At 40.3% G+C, this 22,374-nt stretch overlaps 1 protein-coding gene and 1 long non-coding RNA gene across 2 annotated transcripts in view; one reads left to right on the top strand and one right to left on the bottom strand.

Moving 5' to 3' along the window:
• The window catches only part of LOC117282768, a 126,393-nt gene that overhangs the window by 29,855 nt on the left and 74,164 nt on the right, over positions 1 to 22,374 (bottom strand). The window lies entirely within an intron of this gene.
• The window catches only part of LOC111870223 (synaptotagmin-10), a 123,652-nt gene that overhangs the window by 34,041 nt on the left and 67,237 nt on the right, over positions 1 to 22,374 (top strand). The window contains exons 2-3 of the mRNA XM_023862330.2: positions 11,654 to 11,913; positions 12,784 to 12,933. Of these exons, the coding sequence (XP_023718098.1) occupies positions 11,654 to 11,913; positions 12,784 to 12,933 (410 nt within the window). The remainder of the gene's footprint in view (positions 1 to 11,653; positions 11,914 to 12,783; positions 12,934 to 22,374) is intronic.

The following is a 22,374-nucleotide window of genomic DNA, read 5'->3' as shown; positions in this document are numbered from 1 at the left end:
GTATACCGACTGAGCCATCTCGACTCCTGGTATTAAAACTACTATAATGAAAACATACAGTAAGGATGGAAGTCTGGTGGTACTGTGAGCTCTCTGTGGACTTCAGATAAAACGTGTTCAGTAGAGGACAGAAATCCAATAGGCCTATCACTACAAAAATGTTACGGAAAACCACCCACTTCCGTGTCTGAGAGAACAATGTACAGGCAATCCCTGCCCCAACGTGACAGCATGGCATTATGCCGTATCTAATTTAGACCTGGTTCTACCATCAGAAAGCGTGTAAGAATGATACATGCGCCATACATATACATACATATCTAGAGAGATACGACTCGTCGGACATGACAAGCGCTGACCTAAATTGCGCAGTAACATGCGCACTGCATCTGTGTGGTGCTTCGTCGTCTCTCTCACGTATTCAGCTAACACTGACACCCAGAGAAGCAGTACACGTGGCCGTTATCGAGTTCATACAATCAATACACATAAAACGTGAGCTTACGAAGGGAATGTACCCATAAAAAGAGTCTGTCTCATTAAAAATTGTCGTTACTGTTTAATGAGATCATTTGTTCCTAAGGGAAAGGAAGTACCAGGAAAATTAAAATTACGCGATTAAGAACGTCATAATGCGTATTCTTCACAAATTGTTATACTTCCATTCTCGACGGGGGTTAGAGATTTTCATCTTCTTTACAGAATGCTCACCGATCCTGGGGTCCACCAAGCCTCCTATCTAATGGATTTCTCTTTCCACGGGGGATAGACCTAGTTTCAAAATGCTTGGAGTGACGTCTCCACTTTTCTGTACGTGTTCATGGCTTTATGCTGCATTAAGCAATGGGAAATCTTTAGCTTTCTTTTTTCCCTTGACACTACAGCCCCAGTGGACCTAGGCCTACCTCTATGAACTTCTCCGAATCTTTAGCTTTACCTTACCAAATATTGTTAGGATGATTAGATGAAGGGCGACGAGCTGGCTGGGGCTGTGACAAGAGTGAGAGAGAATAAGAAAGCCGGGATCGGGTAGTCGCTATAGCGACTGGCTACGGGCTGGATGACCGAGGGGTCGTAGTTCGAGTCCCGTTAGGATCAAGAATTTTCTCTTCTCCATGTTGCCCTGACCGTCTCTGGGGCCCACCCAGTCTCCTACCCAATGGGTCCCGGGGGTAAAGCCGCCGGTTCGTGAAGATGACCGCTCATCTCCAGTGCCGAGGTCAAGAAAATGTGAAGCTGTACATTCACTCCTCCATACGTCTTCATGGCATAGTGCTTAATTAGTTAATCACATGAACATTTTATACAGAATTTTAATTAGTAGACCTGAAGGAAGGAGACATGCGGTAGCGTAGTTGTTTGAGCCACTATGCTACAAACCTGAAGGTCGTGGGTTCGACACTGGATTTTTCAATTGACCTAATCCTTCCAGCCTCACTATGGCTCTGGGGTCGACTCAGCCTCTAATAGAAATTAGTACCAGGAATCTTCTTGGTGGGTAAAGGGTGGCCGAAGCGTAAGGCGGACAACTTCACCGCCATCCGTGTGCCGATTGTCTAGATAATGTGGGGGCCTCGACGTCTCACAACCCTACGGGCCGCCACGGTCTGTTACAACGTTAGCTTTATATTTACTTTTTTTTTGCACATGAAGGGAAGAGAAAACTTCGCATATAAGATGGAAGAATAATATTTAAATGGAGCTCAAGAAAGAGGATACGAGGGTGCTGACTGGATTGGTGTGGCTAGGGATAGAGGCGAGTGGCAGGCTTGTCAAGAGATAATGAACTGTAGGGTTCCATAAACTGTGTGGGAAAGCTAGCTGATAAGCTGCTGGCTTTTGAAGAAGCACTGTGATCCGTGGAGAGCGTTAAAGCTTACGGTCTATGCAAACGGCAAAGAAATGCGAGATGAAGCCATCCTACAGACAGAAAACCCGCCATCTTCACCTGCACAGAAGGAAGTATCATTATTCTGAACTGAATTCACAGAAGCATGACATCGTTTTGTTATTTCATTGTGGTTCTCAGAGAAAGAAGGAAAGATAGGAGGGAAAATAAAGAAAAAACGAATGATGAGTGAAAATGGCGAATAGAAGAATGTAAAAAAATATAATCAGAGGGAAGCAAAAAAGGCAAAAACAAAAGAGAGAGACATACAGAGAGATAAAATACATAAATAAAGAGAGAAATATAATTTAATTTAACGTAAATATGGTATTAATTCATAGAAACAGGAAGATACACATACAATTTGCATATTATTTCATTCTAAACTTACGTTTCACAGATTAACACTAGCACACGTGTATGTGAACTTCTTTCGTAGGATCATTCTTAAAAAGAACCTAGCCTTGAATCCTAAGTAGGACTTCCATGAGCCTGCAGATGACCAGATAATTGTTAAAGACAGCATCGTCCGGGGAACGAGGGCTTTACTACAGCTATGCACACCTACGATGAAATATGATGCGCGGCTCAGTCTAGTTAGTTAGTTAGTTATTGGAGAGGGTGGGTTTCCCCATGCACTGAGACCTGTATTGGTCCATTGTGCTTCCCTCTATGAGTTCTACCAGTCTCTATATCCTACCGGTACTGGTGCTTACCTCAGCCCCGCCCAGCCAGCGAGACCGGCTCTACTAGCTGAGAGGTATCTATAATGCTTCCCCCATCTACCAGAGGTATTAGAGACTGCTGTTGGGCGGGAAACGTCCGGAATTTGGCTCAGTGACCTCCTTTGGAGATATGAGGTTCTTTTACGTGCCGTAAAGCTACGACACGGGACCCACGGCTTAAAGTCCCTCCCGGAGGACTTGTTCCCTGAATTTTTCCGCCCTTAAAAATTCGACGACCTCCGCCGGGTATTTGAACCCGCGTACTACGAGTCATGAGGTGGGAACGTTACCTCTAGACTACGGAGGCCGCTGCGGCTCAGTCTAACGTTCAGGCTTATAAATAAGCAATAAACCGAAACGACGTATGGGGGAGTGGCGGTATAGCGCTACCATTCTTGATTCCGGTACCAGGAGGAGGTGAGTGACCAATTTCACCTCCCAGCTGCTTTACTCCCCGGGTAAGAGCTTCATGTATCCACTGGACAGTCCGCGTACATGATCTGAAATCTTTGAAGATGAGAAAAATTTTTTTCCTTGATAGATATCGAAACCCTGCGATAGTACAGCATGAAAGCATAGAACGTTAGTCATTGATGTCTGTTATCTGACTCGCTGCCACTAACTCAGTACTGAATTTCGTTAAAATCGATAAAATTATACCAAAATTTATTGAGGCGCCCACGAACTCTGTTGGGCATATTTTATCAATACAGAATATATAAAAGACGGTGATTACAGGTGGTACCAGTTCTCGCTATATGCACAGATGTCTGAAAGTGATATACATTACTGTAGAGACGTGTTACTGACTGCCAGTCAATCTGACTCTAGTTACACGGCCTCCAGGCATGAACAATGATTAGCTCCGGGATGTTCGCAAACACAGATGTACAGTAGCTACTGACCGACACAGCGACACTGGGTTCTGAGATACGCCTCGGCTATTAAAGGCGATGTACGACAAGGCTATCTTACTATGTTCACTTTCGATCTGGGGTTCCCTCAGTGGTGACTTCCGGAAATTGACGCCACCGTGACAGTTCCTTATTTGGCTTATTCTTCGAACCTTAAGATGCAGTATATTCCTCCGAAACATTGGTAAATTACCAGAATATACGGAGTCACATCCAAGAAGACAGTATTCTACCCAATCTTATCACTTTCCTCCTTTGTTTAACCCTTCTATTACTGAGATTTTAATAGAAATACATGTTTTTATAAATTGTATTTGTCCCGTAACATACAAATTCTATTCGTACTACCCTGGATGGAGGCACGTGATAGCGTAGTTGGTTTAAGGTACTATACCACAAGCCGGAAGGTTGCTGGTTCGATTCCCAATAGGGTCACTGAATTTTTCAATTGACCTAATCCTTCCAGCAGCACTATAGCCCTGGGGACAACTCGGCCTCCAACAGAAATAAGCACCAGGAACCTCCCTGAGGGTAAAGGGAGACCAGATCATAAGGCCGACAACTTCACAGCAATCTATGAGCCGAATATCTGGAGGAAATGTGGGAATCTCGACGTCTCACAACCCTATGGACCTCCATGGCCTGTTACAGGGATAGCTTTACCTTACTAGACGCTACATTGATAAATGTTAGACCTAATATCAACAGATGAAGCACCAGGCTGCATCTCACTGATAATAATTATTCCCATGATTCCATGCATCTTATTAAGAGCTAAAATTTTTATTTAAGACATTTTTAGAAAAAAAAAAGGATTCAATCTTCTGGAATATAGCGCCGTATAGTCCGTTGGAAGCCAACCGACATTTCGGACAAACATGCAGCCTCTACCTTCAGAATCGAAGAATACACCCAGTAGGAAACTAGCGTGAAAACAGGTGGTTAGCAGAGCAATCAGTTTGCTGACATTTCTGATCATGTAGGAAAGAAGAAGGAAATGGAAGACACAAAGTCAGGTCCCGTTGACTCGTCCACAGGACAGAATGAAACGCCAATACCCATTGGCTCCCAGATATAACCCAGCGAACCAATAGGAGACGAGAACAAGATATTGGTTCGCTCGGTTACGTCTGAGGGCCAATGGTTACAAGCGCTCCAGTCTGTCCTACGGGCGAGCCAACTGAAACTGACTTGCTGTCTTCTGTTTCCTGTACAACCCGAAATTTCTTCAAGCCAATTACTTTGCTTGCCAAATGCCTTCACGCTGGTTTCTCGCTTGCTTTATTCTTCGACCCTGAAGATGGAGGGGACATATTCCTCAGAAACTTCTGCATTATATCCAAGAAGGCAGAACTCTTCTTCTTCACTGTGAGAACCTCAAATCCTACATTTTTAAAAAGAGTTTTATGGAAGGAAATAAAAGAAAACGGTTTATGATTATGTACCGTGCGATCAGCTACATTCCATTAGATATGCACCTGAAGCACTTGAACATCAACTGTAATAAGTTGAAAAAATCACAGAGCGTATTACGAAATGTATGTATTTCAGTGGGATAACCTTTGATCACGGATGTTACGAGGGCAAACATGAGCTTACCAGGCGTTGAATAGTGGATTTTAATGTATGCGAAAATGCTAATATTATTAATATGGGGTGGGCAGATTTTAAAAGGGAAAGTTCTGTAGATCAAACCACAGAGTGTGGACTAAGGAAAGGGGGGGAAGAAGGAGAACTGAATGTTGCGGAAAAGTTTAATTTTCATCGCAGTTTTAATATCTACCAAGATTGCTTATTCAGCAAAGAACTCTTGGTTTGAAGGTCACTCCAACTCGATACGTCTTGAAATTACTAACCAAAGGATAACGTTACAAACTTACGCGCACTTAGAATCCAAAGACACCATCTAATAAACAATCTTATAGTAAATAATGAACACAATTACCAACGTGTTTTGAGTCATAAGTCATTTTCAGGAGCCTTCAAAATTATTAAAGGAAACTATAACTTTATCATTAATCTTCCATAAAGTCTTTAAAAATATTTCATATATCTACATTAAAAATAATATTGACATATAAAACAAAAATAACAAAAGTAAATTCTATAGGGCTTTGACGGTGGTGTACATCATTCTGAATCACTGGGTTTTTAGACTTTGTCCATCGTCCGAGTATTCTAGAGAACACAAAAGGAGACAACGTTTCAGAAACTAGATCCGTTTCCATCCTCAGGTGAGAGGGGAGAGAAACCTACTCTCTTGGGTCCGTTAGAAAGAGCTAACCTCGATCAGTGGAACCCATGTTAATGTAACTACAGCTATATAGAGACCTGAGGTCAGGAATTTTCAATTGAAAAAAACGGGTTAATATAAAATAAAAAGTGTGATAAAGCAGACATAGACCTCAAACTAAGAGAGGGGAGGTGGAAAATAATACAGAAAAGCAATAAAGTTCAAAATCAAAGTCACTCATATGTACGCTCTCCTAGGGGCCTGTTTAACCTTATGCTGCTGAATTGTCTCCTGCCGAGGTCAAATCTACTTTTTTTCCCTTGGCACTACAGCCCCAGTGGGCCTAGGCCTACCTCTATGAACTTCTCCGTTCACTTTGGTTTTTCTATATCTTACACATTCGGTAGGACTCCTTGGGCGGGTGATCAGCTCGTCGCATACACAGAAAAACGCACACACACAAACTAAACATCCATGCCCTGAGTGGAATTCGAACCCACGATCCCGGCTTCCGAGCGAGCGAAGACAGTACATGCCTTAGACCGCTCGGCTACCGTGACCGGCCGGTCAAATCTACTTACTGGTTATAAATGTCGATACATTTTAAAGGCAGATCTGTACATTAACTTTTAAATGATTATGTAAGATTAATGATCGAACTCTGACCTGAATTTACATAAATTTCTAGAAAACCCCTAAGATGGTCTAAGGACTGAAACATCTTCAGAAATTTGGTCTTTTGTTGTTTAAAGGTATGCTTGCATTAGATAATGATTTGAATTCTCTGCGAATAGTGCAACAGCAACAATTGAATCCACTCAATTACTCGTATCTTATACATGTTATGAAAATTAAATATGGAGGTAGATTTTTCATATGAGTTCTTTGGTTACTCCAGACGATGGATGGTGTCCAACAACATATTAATTGAAACGTCTACCATGCTACACGGCACCACACCCCACATGATGATACTTCTCATAGTGAAGGCCAAGAGAACCGAAAGTCTAACAGAAAGAATATACTTCCTGTGTCACTAAAGTTACTTACTGTATTAAAAAGTTAAAAATGAGACCATCCTGTATGATTCAGTAAAGAGAATGTCCATTTGAATTACATTCTGCCCTTCACCCGTGTATTAGAACTTTGGCTTGATGTGTGTGAAACTGTAATTACATTTGTGGGCGTATAGCCAACAACTCATACCCGTCGCGTCTCACACGTATGTAGGTAAAATGATAATTATAGAAAAAAACTTCATGAATGAAAGCATCAGGTCAAATTAGTTGCCGTTTGAACAAGCAATGTCTATCTAAGATTTTCACGGTCTCTTCGCTTGCGGATTTTCTTACTTTTCCTTCTACCCTGAAGGTGGAGGCGATACGTTCTTCCGAAATGTCGGTTGACTTCAAATCTACACAGTGCCAAATCCCAGAAGACTGTCTTCTTGAAGCAATATCTATGCTACACAATGAGAGTTTAATAAAATTAATAAGAGGAGCTGGTTTCACACAATTCCTTTCACCGGATTAATTAATGTGAATAACAATAGTTTATTTTAAAGCAGAGTCGTTTAAAAAACTTTTAAACTTTCAATCAGAAGAAGAGGAAGAAGACGCAAGAAGATGCTGGATGACCTTGGGGACAGAAGAGGATATTTCCATTTGAAGGAGAAAGCTCTAGATCGCATCAAGTGGAGGAACTGTTTTGGAAGAGATTGTAGACCTGTCGTCTAATAGATTACTCATAATGAATGAATCTTTCAACTAATGACATTTTGTCATTCAAATGTTAAGTGCCTTGAATCGTTGATATTCTGTATATTCTAATTAATCAATTTAATTATTCCGTGATAAAATTTTCAACATCGACCTATGTTCGATACTTTCAAATCTCCTGGAGGTAAATTTAGTCTTGTCTTCTGGTGATCATTATTAAAATCAACGTTTTTGTTTTTTGTTCTCGTTAGTAGCCGACTTGCCTTATTTTATAATGCTAATGATATTAAAATATTAATGTATGTGTCCATTTGATAGCATTTTAATCAACTGAAGATTTTTCATAAAACTTGGTATAAACGTCATAACAGTAGAGTCCATCTCTCCTTTGAAACTTATACGTTTCTACCACCAATATTACCAACATAACCGTTCTGAGAACTTGCAAATAGCTATATTAAATTCCAACACTGAATAAATACATAATATACTTTTTTAAAAAGCTCTTGCAATTCGAAATAAGCGTTTTCCTTGAAAATAAAGAAGGCTATAAATCTTTTTTCGGCAGATTGACTTATCGGGAGAGTTACCAGCAAGCAACGCATGCAGCGATCAATTGGCGCACTGTGTTATCATAACCTCAAACACGATCATCATGATTTTTTGGTATTGAGAGATAGTTCTTGAAACATTTAAATGAATGTTAAAAATTCTCAGAGTGCCTTCCGCTTATGCACTCTGTACATATGAAGCGCATAATGAAATTCAAATATATTTACAGTGATGATATGAAACATTTTCTGTGCAGGTAATTTTCTCTATTTATGTGTACAGACGGTTACATATCTTGCATCAAAGCAAACCGAACGCATGTAAAACCATAAATACATATTACCTTAAAATATGCATTTGCTTCCGTAAACATTTTTCTAACTGATTTAAACTACAGAGGAAAATGCTAAATGCAATTTTAACCCTATCTCGAAATATCTTAAACTCCTTTGTTCTTTGGTTTGCCCTGCAAAATAGAGCTCCATGTTCCTCAATCTTACTCGCTTTCTCTCCCTCACCAAGATTCAAATTCAGTTCTCCTAATAAATTAAAATGGCCGCCTATGTGTTCTAGTGGTCAGAGTTCCTGGCAAGAGATCCAGAGGTCCGAGTTCGATTCCCGGCGCTACCAAATTTTCTGAGAAGTAGTGGGTCTGGAACGGGGTCCATTCAGCCTCGTGAGGATAATTGAGTTGCTTTTTGAAGCGGCGCCGGTCTAGAAATCCGAAATTAACGGCCGTGGGATTTCTTTCCGCTGACCACAAGACACCCTCTACCCGCTAAAGTTGGCGCTAACTTCGCCGACAAGCGGCGGTATGTAGGTCGGTATAGTGCGCTTGCGGACTGCAGGTTATGGAGTTTGATTTTTTTTACACGACTTGTTGTACTCGCAATATGTATGAAGAATTCGAAACAAAGCGGGATTTAATTACTAGCAAGAATTTTTATTAAACTCATATGTCCACTACTAACTTGAGCATTATAAATGACTCTATTAAATATTTTTCTGATTTTTGTACATTTGTACCTTTAAAAATTACGTTCAAAACTACAGTATTTTGATATTTATTATACGTTATAACCGTCAATACAACAAATGAAGCTGAAATATTTTCAATGAAGACAACAGATATGACGAATATTATATACAAAACAGGATGCAATCTATAAAATTTACAGTATTTTAAGCTTCTAAAGCACGCAAGTTATTACAAGATGGTCCAACAGCCAGTTAACTAGTTAGTAAATTGTTTGCTAAAAACATGTCACAAATTTTTATATTATTTACTGAATAGAAACATTGTTCGTAATCATATCTTCCATTTTCAGTACAAAACTCACAGCGCTGTGATAGAGTTCCACACATTGGCTGCCAGGTTTATATCTAAACATTGCCGTCATTATGAGAAAATATTTGGGATCAACTGACGTTTGGGCCACTCTGTATATTTACTTACTTACTCATGTAGCTGGGCCCTTCTGGAGGAGCCGCCAATTCTGCAGCTACTCAAGAATTTCCCAGCATTTTATGGAACCCGAAGGTGCATCACCGTGTTCACAAGAGCCCTCCACTGGTCCCTATCCTGAGCCAGATCTATCTAGTCAATAACATCCCATCCTATCTCTCTAAGATCCATTCTAATATTGTCCATCCACCTACGCCTTGGTCTTGCCTGTGGTCTCTTTCCTCCCTGCTTTCCCACCAAAATCCTATACGCATTCCTCGTCTTCCCCATTTGTTCTACATGCCCTGCCCACCTCATCCTCCTTGACTTGATCATTCTAATTATACTTGGAGAAGAGTACAAATTATGAAGCTCCTTATTATGCAGTTTTCTCCAACCTCCTGTCGCTTCATCTCTCTTCGGTCCAAATATTCTGCTCAACATCCTGTTCTCAAACACCATCAGTCTGTGTTCCTCCCTTAATGTCAGACAGCAAGTTTCACACCCATACAGAACCACAGGCAGAATTACAGTTTTGTATAGACTCCCTCCACCGATCAGGCAATTTTTCCTTATACCAAACAGAAGTAATCAGATTGTGGAGTTTAGAACGTAATATTTCACCTCCTGCTTGAATAAGTTGTGCCGGAATTTGATCACTACTGGCGATTTATACCGTTTCAATTTTGCAATAGCACTTCCAACCTCAAAAGGCTAGGATCAGGCACTAACGGCTCAGTATGGATTTCTGTCTGCCTAACATCACTGGCCCTATGTACATTCAATAACTGAGACAAATAGTTCGTCCACCTATTCAAAATGTTGTGGGAATCTGCAAGCAGATCACCATTCTCATCCTTCACTAAGTTACTGCTAGGTTGGTAACCCCTCTTAAAGTCATTTATTCCTCTATACAGGTCTCTAATATTCTTGTTCTTACTGTTCATTGCAAGATCATCAATTGTGTCTTTCAGATATTCCCTCTTTTTGTTCCTGAAATGCCTGCTGGTTTCACGCCTTATATTGTTCAGATTATCCCCATTTAACTCGCTTGGATCCTGTAACCATTGCAATTTGGCCTGCTTTCTTTGATCTAATAATTTTGAGCATCCTTCATCGAACCATGGCTTATGCTTCTTCGGTTCATAATAACCTAGACTCTCTTTGGCAGACATTTTTATATTCTCTCTGATAGTTGCCCAAGTTTTATTAACATCCACCTCAGTGTCCAAGTTTTCCAAAGCCGCAAACCTATTTGAGATTTCAACACGATACTACTCTTTACCTTCTACCTCATTCAATTTCTTGAGATTGAACCTCTCCATATGAACTCTGTGTATTTTTATTTGGTCACTCACTGCCAGTTTTCCCTAACATTTGCCACCACCAGGTAGTGGTCAGTATCACAATCTGCTGCCCTGAATGATCGGACATCAAGTATACTTGAGTGCCGTCTCCTATCTATCAAAATATGGTCTATTTGATTGTGTATCTTCCCATCAGGAGATGTCCAAGTAAATTTATGGATGTTACGATGTGGGAACATTGTACTTTTGACGGTAAGATTTTTTGATGTGGCAAAGTTTACTACTCTAACTCCATTGTCATTACTAATTTCATGCAAACTCTCATTCCCAATTGTTGGTTTGAAAATGTCTTCCCTCCCTCTTTGGAATTGAAATCTCCTAACAAAATTTTCATAGGGCAGTTCAGGAATTTATCAAATACGTGTTCTAGTTCTTCATAGAATCTATCCTTTATGTCATCAATTTTTATCTTCTGTTGGGGCGTGAACATTCATAATAATGATATCACACCAGCGACCAGTGATATCCTATCACTAACGAATTCTACCCTCTTAACTGCTGATATGATTTTCTTATGTACGAAAAAACCTGTACCTAATTCGTAATTTTCATTCCCCTTATCTGCTAAAATATTACAGTATCGTTTATCCTACTCACGGAATATATGAGTATTTGTGTACTTTGTTATATAAGGATGTACAATATTAACTGCTTTGTCTTTGTAATGGAAATAGTGTTTTCTCGGAGGTAAAAATGTTTAGATATTGTTTAAATGAAATTTTGGCATCAAAGTGTTACGTCATTTGGGCTTCCACATGTTCCCAATGTCACATCTTGTTTTCTTACGCTCCACTGTGTTTGCATCATTGCAGACCAACTCTCGGGCAGTTTCGGATTCCTGGTGGTCGGCGGGGTCCTGGTTACTGTAATGGCGCTAGTTCTGTTCGCGACAGTCAGCTACCACTGTGCCGCGACGTGGCGCTGGCTTCGGGGTCTAAGCCGATACACAGACGGAAATACGGAGGATGCCTTGGCCAAACAGGCCGCCATAAGAATCAGCCATTCATTACCCGACCTGAAGACCGAACCTATCCGACAGGAATACGTACAGGACCCAAAAGATGGAAAGAAGGTAAATCTCCCAAATTATTATTATTATTATTTTATGATTTAAACTGAAATTCAAGAGACACTAGTTTGGAACTCTCAAGAGAGCCAGTCCAACTAGAGGAAGTGGCGACCCTGCCTTATGCGAACTCCAGGTCCCACTGACCCGGTGAGTAGCACCTGATAAGAGCCCCTTCCCAAGGCAAAGAGGACTCGTTAGCCACGGTAGGTAACCTGTCTAAGGGAAGGAAACTGAATAAAAATCCTGGTCTTCCAAAATATGAGATCGTGCAACAGGCTGGTAACCTGCTCAAATAAAAGTCCTCAAAAATGCTTCATGTTTGAGGACGGAACAGGCTAACAACTTCAATCCTTGCAGACGACGACGACGACGGTGGTGGTGGTGTTGAAATCGAAACTCAATATATATTGCACCTTAATTCCTACAACTAACCCCATAGAGTAAAATAAACGTCCGTTGAAGCATTCATTAAATTTCTGACTTTGAATTTTACCAAGTCAAATTTCCGTTGGTTCCCCGTAACAAGAGAGCGGCACGACCTAAGAAGACGGCCAGCGGATATGGAGAGTAGTTGTAAATGTATTCAATAGGCAGTCCTAGACAGTCGTCAAAGAAAGGTCCTTCAGCTTGGGGCTGGGCTGGAAGCTAACGTCTTCTTGCCTTAAAGCCAGACGGCAATTTACGCAGGAATTCAAGGGATATTTTGAAGACCTGTAATGGGCTTTTGTGAATATATAGTTTGGGCGCCGTAAAAGAGAGTGAATTTATTTATCAGCTAAGCGACTGCTCCTTCTCAGGAACGTATCTGTTAAATAGATTTAGCTTCTAAGAAAATACGAGTAAATGTATTTTAACTGGGTATTGCTCCCACAGCACGTGTTGCGCCAGACGACATTGCCTTCAGTGCCGACACGACACCAGACGTTCCAACGCCAACTCTCGCATCGATTGGACCTCCCCAATATCCAGTTCAGCATATGCAGCTTGGAACACAGGGCCGATTCCAGCATAGGACTCATCAAGGTAAGATGTGATCAGTACCGTTGTCATTCAACGTTTCATCAAAGTGTGGAGGAGCCCTGTTTAGATTCAGTTCCTACGGCTCGATTAAGGGATATCGTCCCAAAGTAGATCATGATAATCTACTTAAATTTTTAACCATTCACAACGATCATTCTATCGCTTCCGATGTTATAAGTTATAGATCAACGTCTCTAATGAAGAAGTCAAGAACAGGACCCAGATTTATATATATTTAATGCATGTTAGAGAAATATATTTTCTTTAACTTAATACCACATTTTTGGAAGATGGAAACATTACAAATATTTTTCATATAAATATAAAAATTTACATTTCTTTCATCAAGCAGATGATAGGATCGATGCATGTAGCAAGCATAGATAAGACGAAAAGTCGGAAAACCTGTAGGAAAGAGACAACTTGGTAGACCTAATGTCATTCTTATGTTTTGCATCCTGGTGTGTATGTCACTACTATGTAAACACTCATATATCATTCGATCACAACAGTTTTATACTTTTAATAAATAGCTAATTTAGTCCCTGCACAAATGGCGGCTTCTCGAGAAGGGCTCAGATCCATGAGTGAGAGAGCGAACTGATATAGTTTATTAAGATCTTATTTCAGTTACATATTTCGGTCATTTTCAACCATTTTCAGGCATTTATATGCAGTAAAATACGTCCACCCCCATTCCACTCTAAAAATTCCACATATAATATACCTTAATAGGATAGTTTTAGAAAAATAACAATAATGTTCAATAAATTTTACTGACTTTAATCGAGTATTTCAATGTATTTAAACATTGTAATTCTATGTGAAACCTTTTACATGACACGAGTATTTAGAAATGGATCGACTACGTCACGCAGTCTAGTAATGAATTAATAATGAATAATTTTCTTCTTTATAAACGACTGATGATGATAATGTAAATGACCGAAACATGTTGCAAAAATAACATTTTGACAGATTTCTTATTTACATAGTTTGTAGACATAGGCTTACATAGGAGGTGGAACATCTTCAAAAACAAAGATGGGAAACTGCGCACAAGATTAAACTGGATCTGAACAGGTACCTGTGGCAGGTCCTGAACACGGAAACGAACCTTCATGTACGACAGAAAGGGGGAAGGATTTCCTGACTAATAGAGGGGCTGCCAGCTTTCCAAGAATGACAACACTCCACTGTATTACTTAGTTAATGTTTCGCAAAAGGTTTCATATATTGATATCAATATAAAATGTCGCCATTCAAGCGCAAGTTGCTTTAATAAAACACATTTACGTGTAGATGATATGCAGAACATCTAATTCTTTTCCAGAATGCGCCCAGTTGGTGACACATGCACAGAACCCAAACTACAGGCCGACATTATTATAAATTTAACATTTCTCGACTTTCAACATTACTGTAATATGACTAAAGGGTAAGAGAAAAGTAAGGGCAATCTATCCTTGTAACAGGCCTTGGAGGCTCACAAGGTTCTGAGATGTCGAGGTCCCCGCATATTCTCTAGATTATCAGCTAACAGGTGGGGGTAAATTTGTTAGCCTTACGATCCGGCCGTCCTTTACTCCAAGGAATATTCCTGGTACTCAATTCTGTTAGGGACCGAGTCGACCCTAGGGCCATATTGTAACTGGAAGTATTAGGTAAATTGAAAAGTGTAGTGATATCAACGGGAATCGAATCCCTGAACTTCAGGCTTGTAGCATAATGCCTCAACCAAATATGCTACAGCGTGCTGTACTGTAATATGAACCTAAGTCTTAAATCTCCAAAAGCATAAGCAACTTTAAATATCTGGGGCTGAGGTTCTCAACAACGGTGATTATGAAGAAGATCTTCTGAGTTAATAAGAGGAAGTTAGCTGACATCTCGCAGGAACGTATCGACTCCATCTTGAGGGTCGACAGTAGACCAAGCAAGGAAGAAGAAAGAATCAGACGGCAATTAGTGCTCCGCTTCGCTTACTCATCGACCCACACGTCCTCTGAAGCATCGGTAAACTTCTAACGAACTACGCGGCATTACAACCCACAAGATTCTTCTCTTCATATATTTAAGTGGTATTAACTCTCCTCCAACATAAGGCGCATTTAGTGCACAAGGAGTACGGAACATGACGTCACTCTTACTAACCCGCAACCTTCGGGGATGGTTCGATATGTTTTTTTTTTCTCTACTTTCTCTCCATCACAGTCATTACGCACTTTGTACTAACATGTGTCCTCGTCAGCACAGTCATTGTTGGCTCCGAGTCTCACGGAATTTTATTGTCTGATTGTTCTGGAAGCCTTCAGACAAATTCCTGACTAACTCAAAGTCAAAGTCACATTGCGACTGATGGCCAGTCAGTCAGTCTTGGTGTAAAGCCCCCTCCTGGGGCTCATGACCAGATATTTGTTAATGTTTGATAGTTACGAGAGGGCGGTTATGTCTTTTGTACATTCTGCTGGCCCTTGCCAGCGCAGTTTTTCTCAGGTCCGAGTCCCTTGGGAACCGCGACCATATTTTACTGTCTCAGATTTGAGACTTCCTTTTTCGTCGCCTCCTACGACTCGCAGAGTCACGGTGGCCGTATTCGACCCCCCCCCCTCCACACGGTATCCTGACTAACTAAACCGTAAGTTTTCGTTATGTAACCTCGGTACGGACAGCACAGAAAACATCGCTCCTAGCAATTCTTCTGTTGTTGCTTGCTTATCGGTTATCGTCGACAATTATTTACCGACTGTTGCCTAGCAATTGACGGTGTTTCTTATTAAACTATACCGGCTTTCAGCCGCCATATCACAGTATTTTATAATCTTGTGCAGTGTGATATCTGTAGTGTGACTGACTAAAGAACAGATTTATATATGCTAGACAAGAGCATTAAGGTCAATGAAATAGTATTAAAAATAACAAAGAACGCATTTGTTCATATATGCTGGCTTGCCCCATTGCGCCCTTATATTATAAAGGAGCATGCAATTTCCTACAGCGTCTTTTTCCACATTTAAGGGTGATTCTGGCAGACTAATGGACCCCTGCTGTGTGCAATTACGAGGGCTGATTTGTATGTAAACGAGATTCTGTACCATTTTGTGAAGGGTAGTTTATGGCCAACAGGCTTGCCACCCTATGCCTCAGACGTCCTCATGCCACTGTGTGGACACAAGGGTGTATAACGTCATATGAAAACTTCTATGGGTAATCAGAATTGCTCGATTATAATGCTGTAATTGCAATAAACAAATAATCCTGACTCCAGAAGAAATTTCTTGTCGTTAAATATCGCCTTCTGGCATAATGGCTTCCTTTATTTGAATCACTGTAAGTATAAAAAATGTTATGGGAGTATTAGTATACTGTCCATGAGGATTCACAGGGAAGTCTCGTCATATTTATACAAAATTTCATATTGTTAATTTCCACTATTTCCTCTGGTATCCCTCTTCAGTCCCATATGTTATCGAATGATACACCAAGACCAGTGTTTAACGCCATTTCCAAAGATAAACATGTACAAGCAATCAATGATAAACTGTCTCTTTTGTATAATATGTATATTATATTTCAGATATTCACATCAATGCATTAACAGCACTCACAAAATAGACACGATACATTGAAACAAAAGACTGCTCATTCGTTCGCGACATTCTATATAACTTACGTTCGTGTAATGTGTCAACGCACCATAATCCGTTGCTATGGTAACCATAAACTTCGTATTGAGAATAATGAATCTCGTGCTCACAAAGAGTATTATAACATAACAGAAGTTTTGATGTTTTTAGACAGATAAAAACGTTTAAAACGAAACTGCTCCGTCCATCTCCAGGGTAACAAATGCTCCCATTCTTAATTTCAACTTTATACAGTACGCCAAATTACTGTAAAAGAAAATTCAGTACATTTTTATTGTAAAGTTTATATTTTAAACAGCGATAAATATTGGTAAAATTTCATCACTGTACGGTGAACCACAAAGGCAGCAGCATATAATTGCTCTACTGTTATATATATCCGCGCTCACAGCATGCCTCAAAGAGCAATTCAAGAGCACGTGCCTTCAGCTGTGGAAATAAAGCTAATAATAACCTGAAAGTCTAGAAGGAAACAAAGAAAGAATTCAGAATGCCTGCTTTCCTCAAATTCGTCAATCTTGGTTGTGGAGTTAGCGAGAAATATAAATATAAACGATCTATTGTCCAAAATCTGCGCATCGGGCTGGAACAAATGGGGTTTGTTTCTGATCTATAATCGGGGAATGCCTGGTTCGATTCTCGGACAAGACATCGACTCTACTTACTGAGGATTTAATGGTTTTCCTCGCTCCCTTCAGGCAAATTAAGAGATAATGACATAATTAGGTAATGATCGCCTATTTAAAAATACCGTTTTGTTCATTTTTCACCCCCCATTTTGCAATTCGTCATCATACGCTCTGAGATATTGGCAGCGTCTTAAATTAAAGCATAGACAAACATTTCTACACATACTTGTACTTTTCTCTTGTATACATGCGTAGATGGTGAGCCGGGATAGCACAGTCGATATAGCGATTGGCGACGGGCTGGGCGACTGAGGAGTCCCAGGAGGGTGCAGGATTTTCTCTTCTCCATTCCGTCCAGACCGACTCTGGGGTCCACTCAATCTCCCATACAATGGGTACCGGGGGCTCTTTCCCCGGGGGTAAAGTGGCCGAGGCGTGAAACTGAACACTCACCTCCAGCTAATTCCCAGGTCAAGAAAATATGGATCTGTACACCCACTCCCCCATACGTCTTCATGGTGTAGTGCTCAATTAGTTAAGCACAGGGACAGATTTACCTTTTTCCGATGCGTAGATGCGTTCAGTTTCTCAGCTGCAAAAACAGAGATCCGCAGCGTCGACATGTTTGTAGTTGTTAACACATGAAAGGTACTTCATACAGAATTTAAAGTTACGACGTGGGTTTATCATCAGCTTCCACTCGAAATTATGCATAGTTAACACAATGGTTTATTAGTTATTGTTATCAAACACGAATGTAATCTTGCAGGGCTTACAGATTTCATGCGGTAACCTTGTTTGCTGATGACGAGAAAAAAATGTTATGACCGCCCCATTATGCGTTCATTTAATACACATACTCGTATAATACAGTTCATATCACGGTCTTCTACATTGACTCTTTTCAGTCATGTAGGTGGATTCTTAAGTTTCGAAGAAACATGCTCCCTCCGTCTTCAGAGCCCAAGCGATTTTGTCTAAACGTGACGTGGTTGTATGGGAAGGTTATTATGAATAACCTCGAGAGAACAGGGAACGAAGGCCCTGACTAGGTCAATAGGAACTGCATCCCAGGTTCATTTATGCCGCCTTTCTCGTAGTTATCACAATTCCATGTCTGACGTACTCCGGCCCTGAAGATGGAGCCTAAAATGTCGTCTGAAGCGCCTGTATTTACCTATATGATTACACAGTGTGACAGTCCACAAGACATTACCTGAATATTCATCGCTGTAAAATCGTCAGAACGTACAAACAAATGACTCTTATATTAATTATCCAATCAGCTGGCAAAATTTATTGACTCAGTGGTAGCCGCTACAGATGATATTAAAAAGGAATTATTATGTATCAAGCATACCAGAAGCACACTAGTGACTTTTTAAAGAAATTGTAAGAAACAATAGTGCTACGAACTTGCGAAGACCATACTTAAGCGGACGTCCGTGTGTAAAAATATTTGTTAAATTCCATGGATTCGTTATGCAAAAAAAAAAAAATCCATCCTAAATTTAAAAAAGAGTAATTTTTATATTGTGTTATATAGTGAGTTCAGAATAGATGTTTATTGCTAAGAAACGACTCGGTAAACGCATTCCCACGCCAACGAATAAGCAAACAAAAATCGAGTAACTTCCATTGCTAAACAACGGCGCTGTAAACAATAGAGGGGTAGTGTTTTCTTCGTGGTGGATTCAAATTGGTTATAAAGAGTTCATTTGAAAAGAATATAGTAGATTTTTTAGAGGCCAGCTCGCAGAGGAATTGAATTAGCAGTTGCAAAATAATATCAAGGAAGTTATTAGGCTGTGCAAAGAAAACTTCATGTGTGGTTTGAAGTGGCAGTGAGACTGTGATACATCCGTTGCCAGGATACGACTAGTGAAGACTGAGAACCCTAGTGCGTGTATGCAACGGGGAACTGTAAAATATGTAGATAGCGATAGCGCTGCATTGTTATAGTTCCCAGTACTGTGTATAAAGTGTCAATAAACCCAATCATCCAACCTAAAGCCCCGCCTATAAATCATGCACACCCCCTACACGTGAAAATATTCATATTGCCCGCTTTTTGAAAATTTCGAATGAAGCTACAATTGAATCTGAGAAATTCGAGCATACAGAACGTCCAACAAATTGTCCAATAAAAACCCCATGGATTATCACATTTAGAATGAAATTAAACAGCTAGTATATAAAGATACCAGTGAGCTGCTTTAGTACCAGGAATAACAATAAAATGAAAATATATAGCCTATCGTACAGCAAGAGAACATCCGAACTGCCATGGACCAAAAGAAATGGATTAAAACCGTAATCCAAGGAAACGGGGTTAATATTCAGCACGGATTCCGATAAAAGCTATTAAATTATAAATATAATACTTATTTTTAACATAGAAGAGGTAAAATATGTTGCTTTTTAATAAACCAAACGAACTTAATTTATATGCACATATTTTTTTTTTCCTTGGCACTACAGCCCCAGTGGGTCTAGGCCTAACTCCATGAACTTCTCCGTTCACTTCGGTTTCTCTAGATCTTACACGTTCGGTAGGACTCCTTGGGCGGGCGATCAGCTCGTCGCAAGGTCTCTACCTGTACACAAACACAGAGAAACGCACACGCGCAAACCAAACATCCATGCCCTGAGTGGGATTCGAACCCACGATCCCGGTTTCCAAGCGAGCGAAGACAGTACATGCCTTAGACCGCTTGGCTACCGTGACCGGCACATATAGTTATGTATATTTCACACAACTTATGTAAGTTCAACTCGAATTTATGTTACTTTTATCAAAATGTATGGTTTTCGTTATACGCTTGAAAATATTCGTCAAAGGAATCTTTTGCAATATGAACCTTACTTCTATTTGTCCGCTTGCACAAGTGTTGCTATGGTCTGTGTATAACCACTCAGGCAATAAGTTGTTCCAAAGAAACAGCTGCCAGCCCCAGTTGTAGCGAGATTTCAGGCTCAAGGCTGTAAACACACTCAGAAGCCGAGATCGCATGTTTGTGTTAGATTCTGGTGTTACTGTGTGGTGTATAATTTGTAAGCCCTTGTTATGAATCGATTCTCCATGCAAGCAGTTCTACTTCAGATCTGGAATATTCGCTGTGCCCTGACAATGATTCAGAAAGGGACGATTCCAATTAAGGGAAATGTTAAGGCGATGAATTAAGGAGGCTGGGGAAGGTGACACATGAGTACAATTCTTGGTATGTATGTATGTGTATGTATGGGTAAGGGTGGGCCATAGTAATTGGCTCTGCACCACAACCATCACTGCTCTATTGTGTTTCCCCTTTGATTAACCCTTTATTAATCCTACACTTCCGAAGAAATGTAAGACCCTATTTAAGGGGGCGTCATAGTACTCACTTGGTTCCAAGAAGTACTGACACAGGAGAAGAAAACTTATATAAGCTATGGCCTCACAATCACGTGGTTATAATGGGTTTCAAACGACAAAGCAGTTTCTATTTCACTGTATCTTGTAGTATATTCTGTGAGTACTGATGATATTTTGATGCAAACATGGAATATTATATATAAAGGATATTTACGATTATTTATACGTGTAATTCGTGGGAGATGGCGTTAATAACATGGACTTTAAAGAAATGCGGGGGATATAGCAGCCACTGGTAGTACGAAAGCTTACAGTCATACGGATTGTCAAAGGGTGTTAGATTTTTTTCCCCATAACAAAAGTTAAATATATATACATGCATGGAAACATACTGCAGAAGAAAGTTGGAAATACCAGAAATATTGCCACGTGAATACCCAAGTTTCGGAGACAATACGACACTAGGCTCAGAGAAGATTAAAATATATCAGAATCCACAGTTCGATTTTTGTTTATTAAAGAGAGTACTATTTTCTGGTATAAAACTCGGTGTAGTCCGCTGAAAGTCAGCCGTNCAGTAACTATATGAGAAATACAAATTCTGCTCTAACAGATCAGTTCCTTCAAACCTATCGAGTCACTATGCAATGATTCCCTTATCAAATAAGTAATTACTGCCACCTAAGAAATACTGTAGCCGTGTGCTGAAGCCAGGTCTCATTGTCACCACACATGAAGCTGTTCCCGTCATTAATCATTAGTCGTGACGTAATTACGTACTGGTGACGGGGGGAAGGTGTGCCCTGGTATTGGGTGCTGTAACGTGACTGTTCAAAGCCACGATGCGCGAGTCTCATCTCTAATTGTGGAATACGGACGAGGCTACCACTTAGGCTCATTACCTGCTGAAATACAGGGGACAGGAATACGCGCCGCTGCACAATTAGACGAAAGAAATTTTAGGACATTCTCTGCATGTAGCGTTATGTGAAACGTCAGTTGGCTTCAAAACACAAGGCGTTATATCCCAGAAGATATACAGAATTATTCAATGCTGGAATTGGTCCACTGCAATTTATTTGACAAAGCTTCCTCTTCGCCAAGTAAAGCCATAACGACCAAGTCTAGGAGGATGAGATGGGTAGGACATGTAGAACGCATGAGGAGTAGAATGCGAACAAGGTTTTAATGATCATCATCATCATCAGTAATCTGTCAAGACGACAGGTCAACAGTCTCTTCCAAAACAATTCCTCCACTTAATGCGATCTAGAGCTTTCTCCTTCAAATGACAGTATCCTCTTCTGTCCCCAAGGTCATCCAGCATCTTCTTACGTCTTGTTCCTCGTCTTCTTGTCACTTCCATCCGTCCCCTTCGATAACTTCTTTTAGAAGGCAGTTTCTGCGTAACACATGACCAATCCAATTAGCCTTCCGTTTTCTTATTTCGTGTAGGATATTCCTCTGCTCACTGACTCTAATTAACACTTCTTCATTTCTCACAAGTGATAAATGCAGAAAGAAAGAAACTACTATAAAGACCTAGGCGTATGTGGTAGGATAATAATAAAATGGATTTCAGGCGGATAAAATAGGATGGTATTGATTGCATTGGTCTGGTTCAGGATAGGGGCCAGTGGTGGGCTGTCTTGAACACGGCGAGGAACCCTCGCGTTCCATTACATGATGGAAAATTCGTGAGTATATCAGCAACTGGTAGCTTCTCAGAAAGGACTCAGCTCCATAGACTTAGCTAGTTTAGGTGTTCCACCTACTCCGGAGTTCTTCCATATTCCTACTCACTTTGGTGTCT

This window comes from Cryptotermes secundus, unplaced genomic scaffold, assembly GCF_002891405.2.
Source record: "Cryptotermes secundus unplaced genomic scaffold, Csec_1.0 scaffold1412, whole genome shotgun sequence".
In the NCBI taxonomy this organism is placed as follows: Eukaryota; Metazoa; Arthropoda; class Insecta; order Blattodea; family Kalotermitidae; genus Cryptotermes; species Cryptotermes secundus.
Note: the sequence above shows the minus strand (reverse complement) of the source record. Positions and strands in the feature narration are given on the sequence as shown.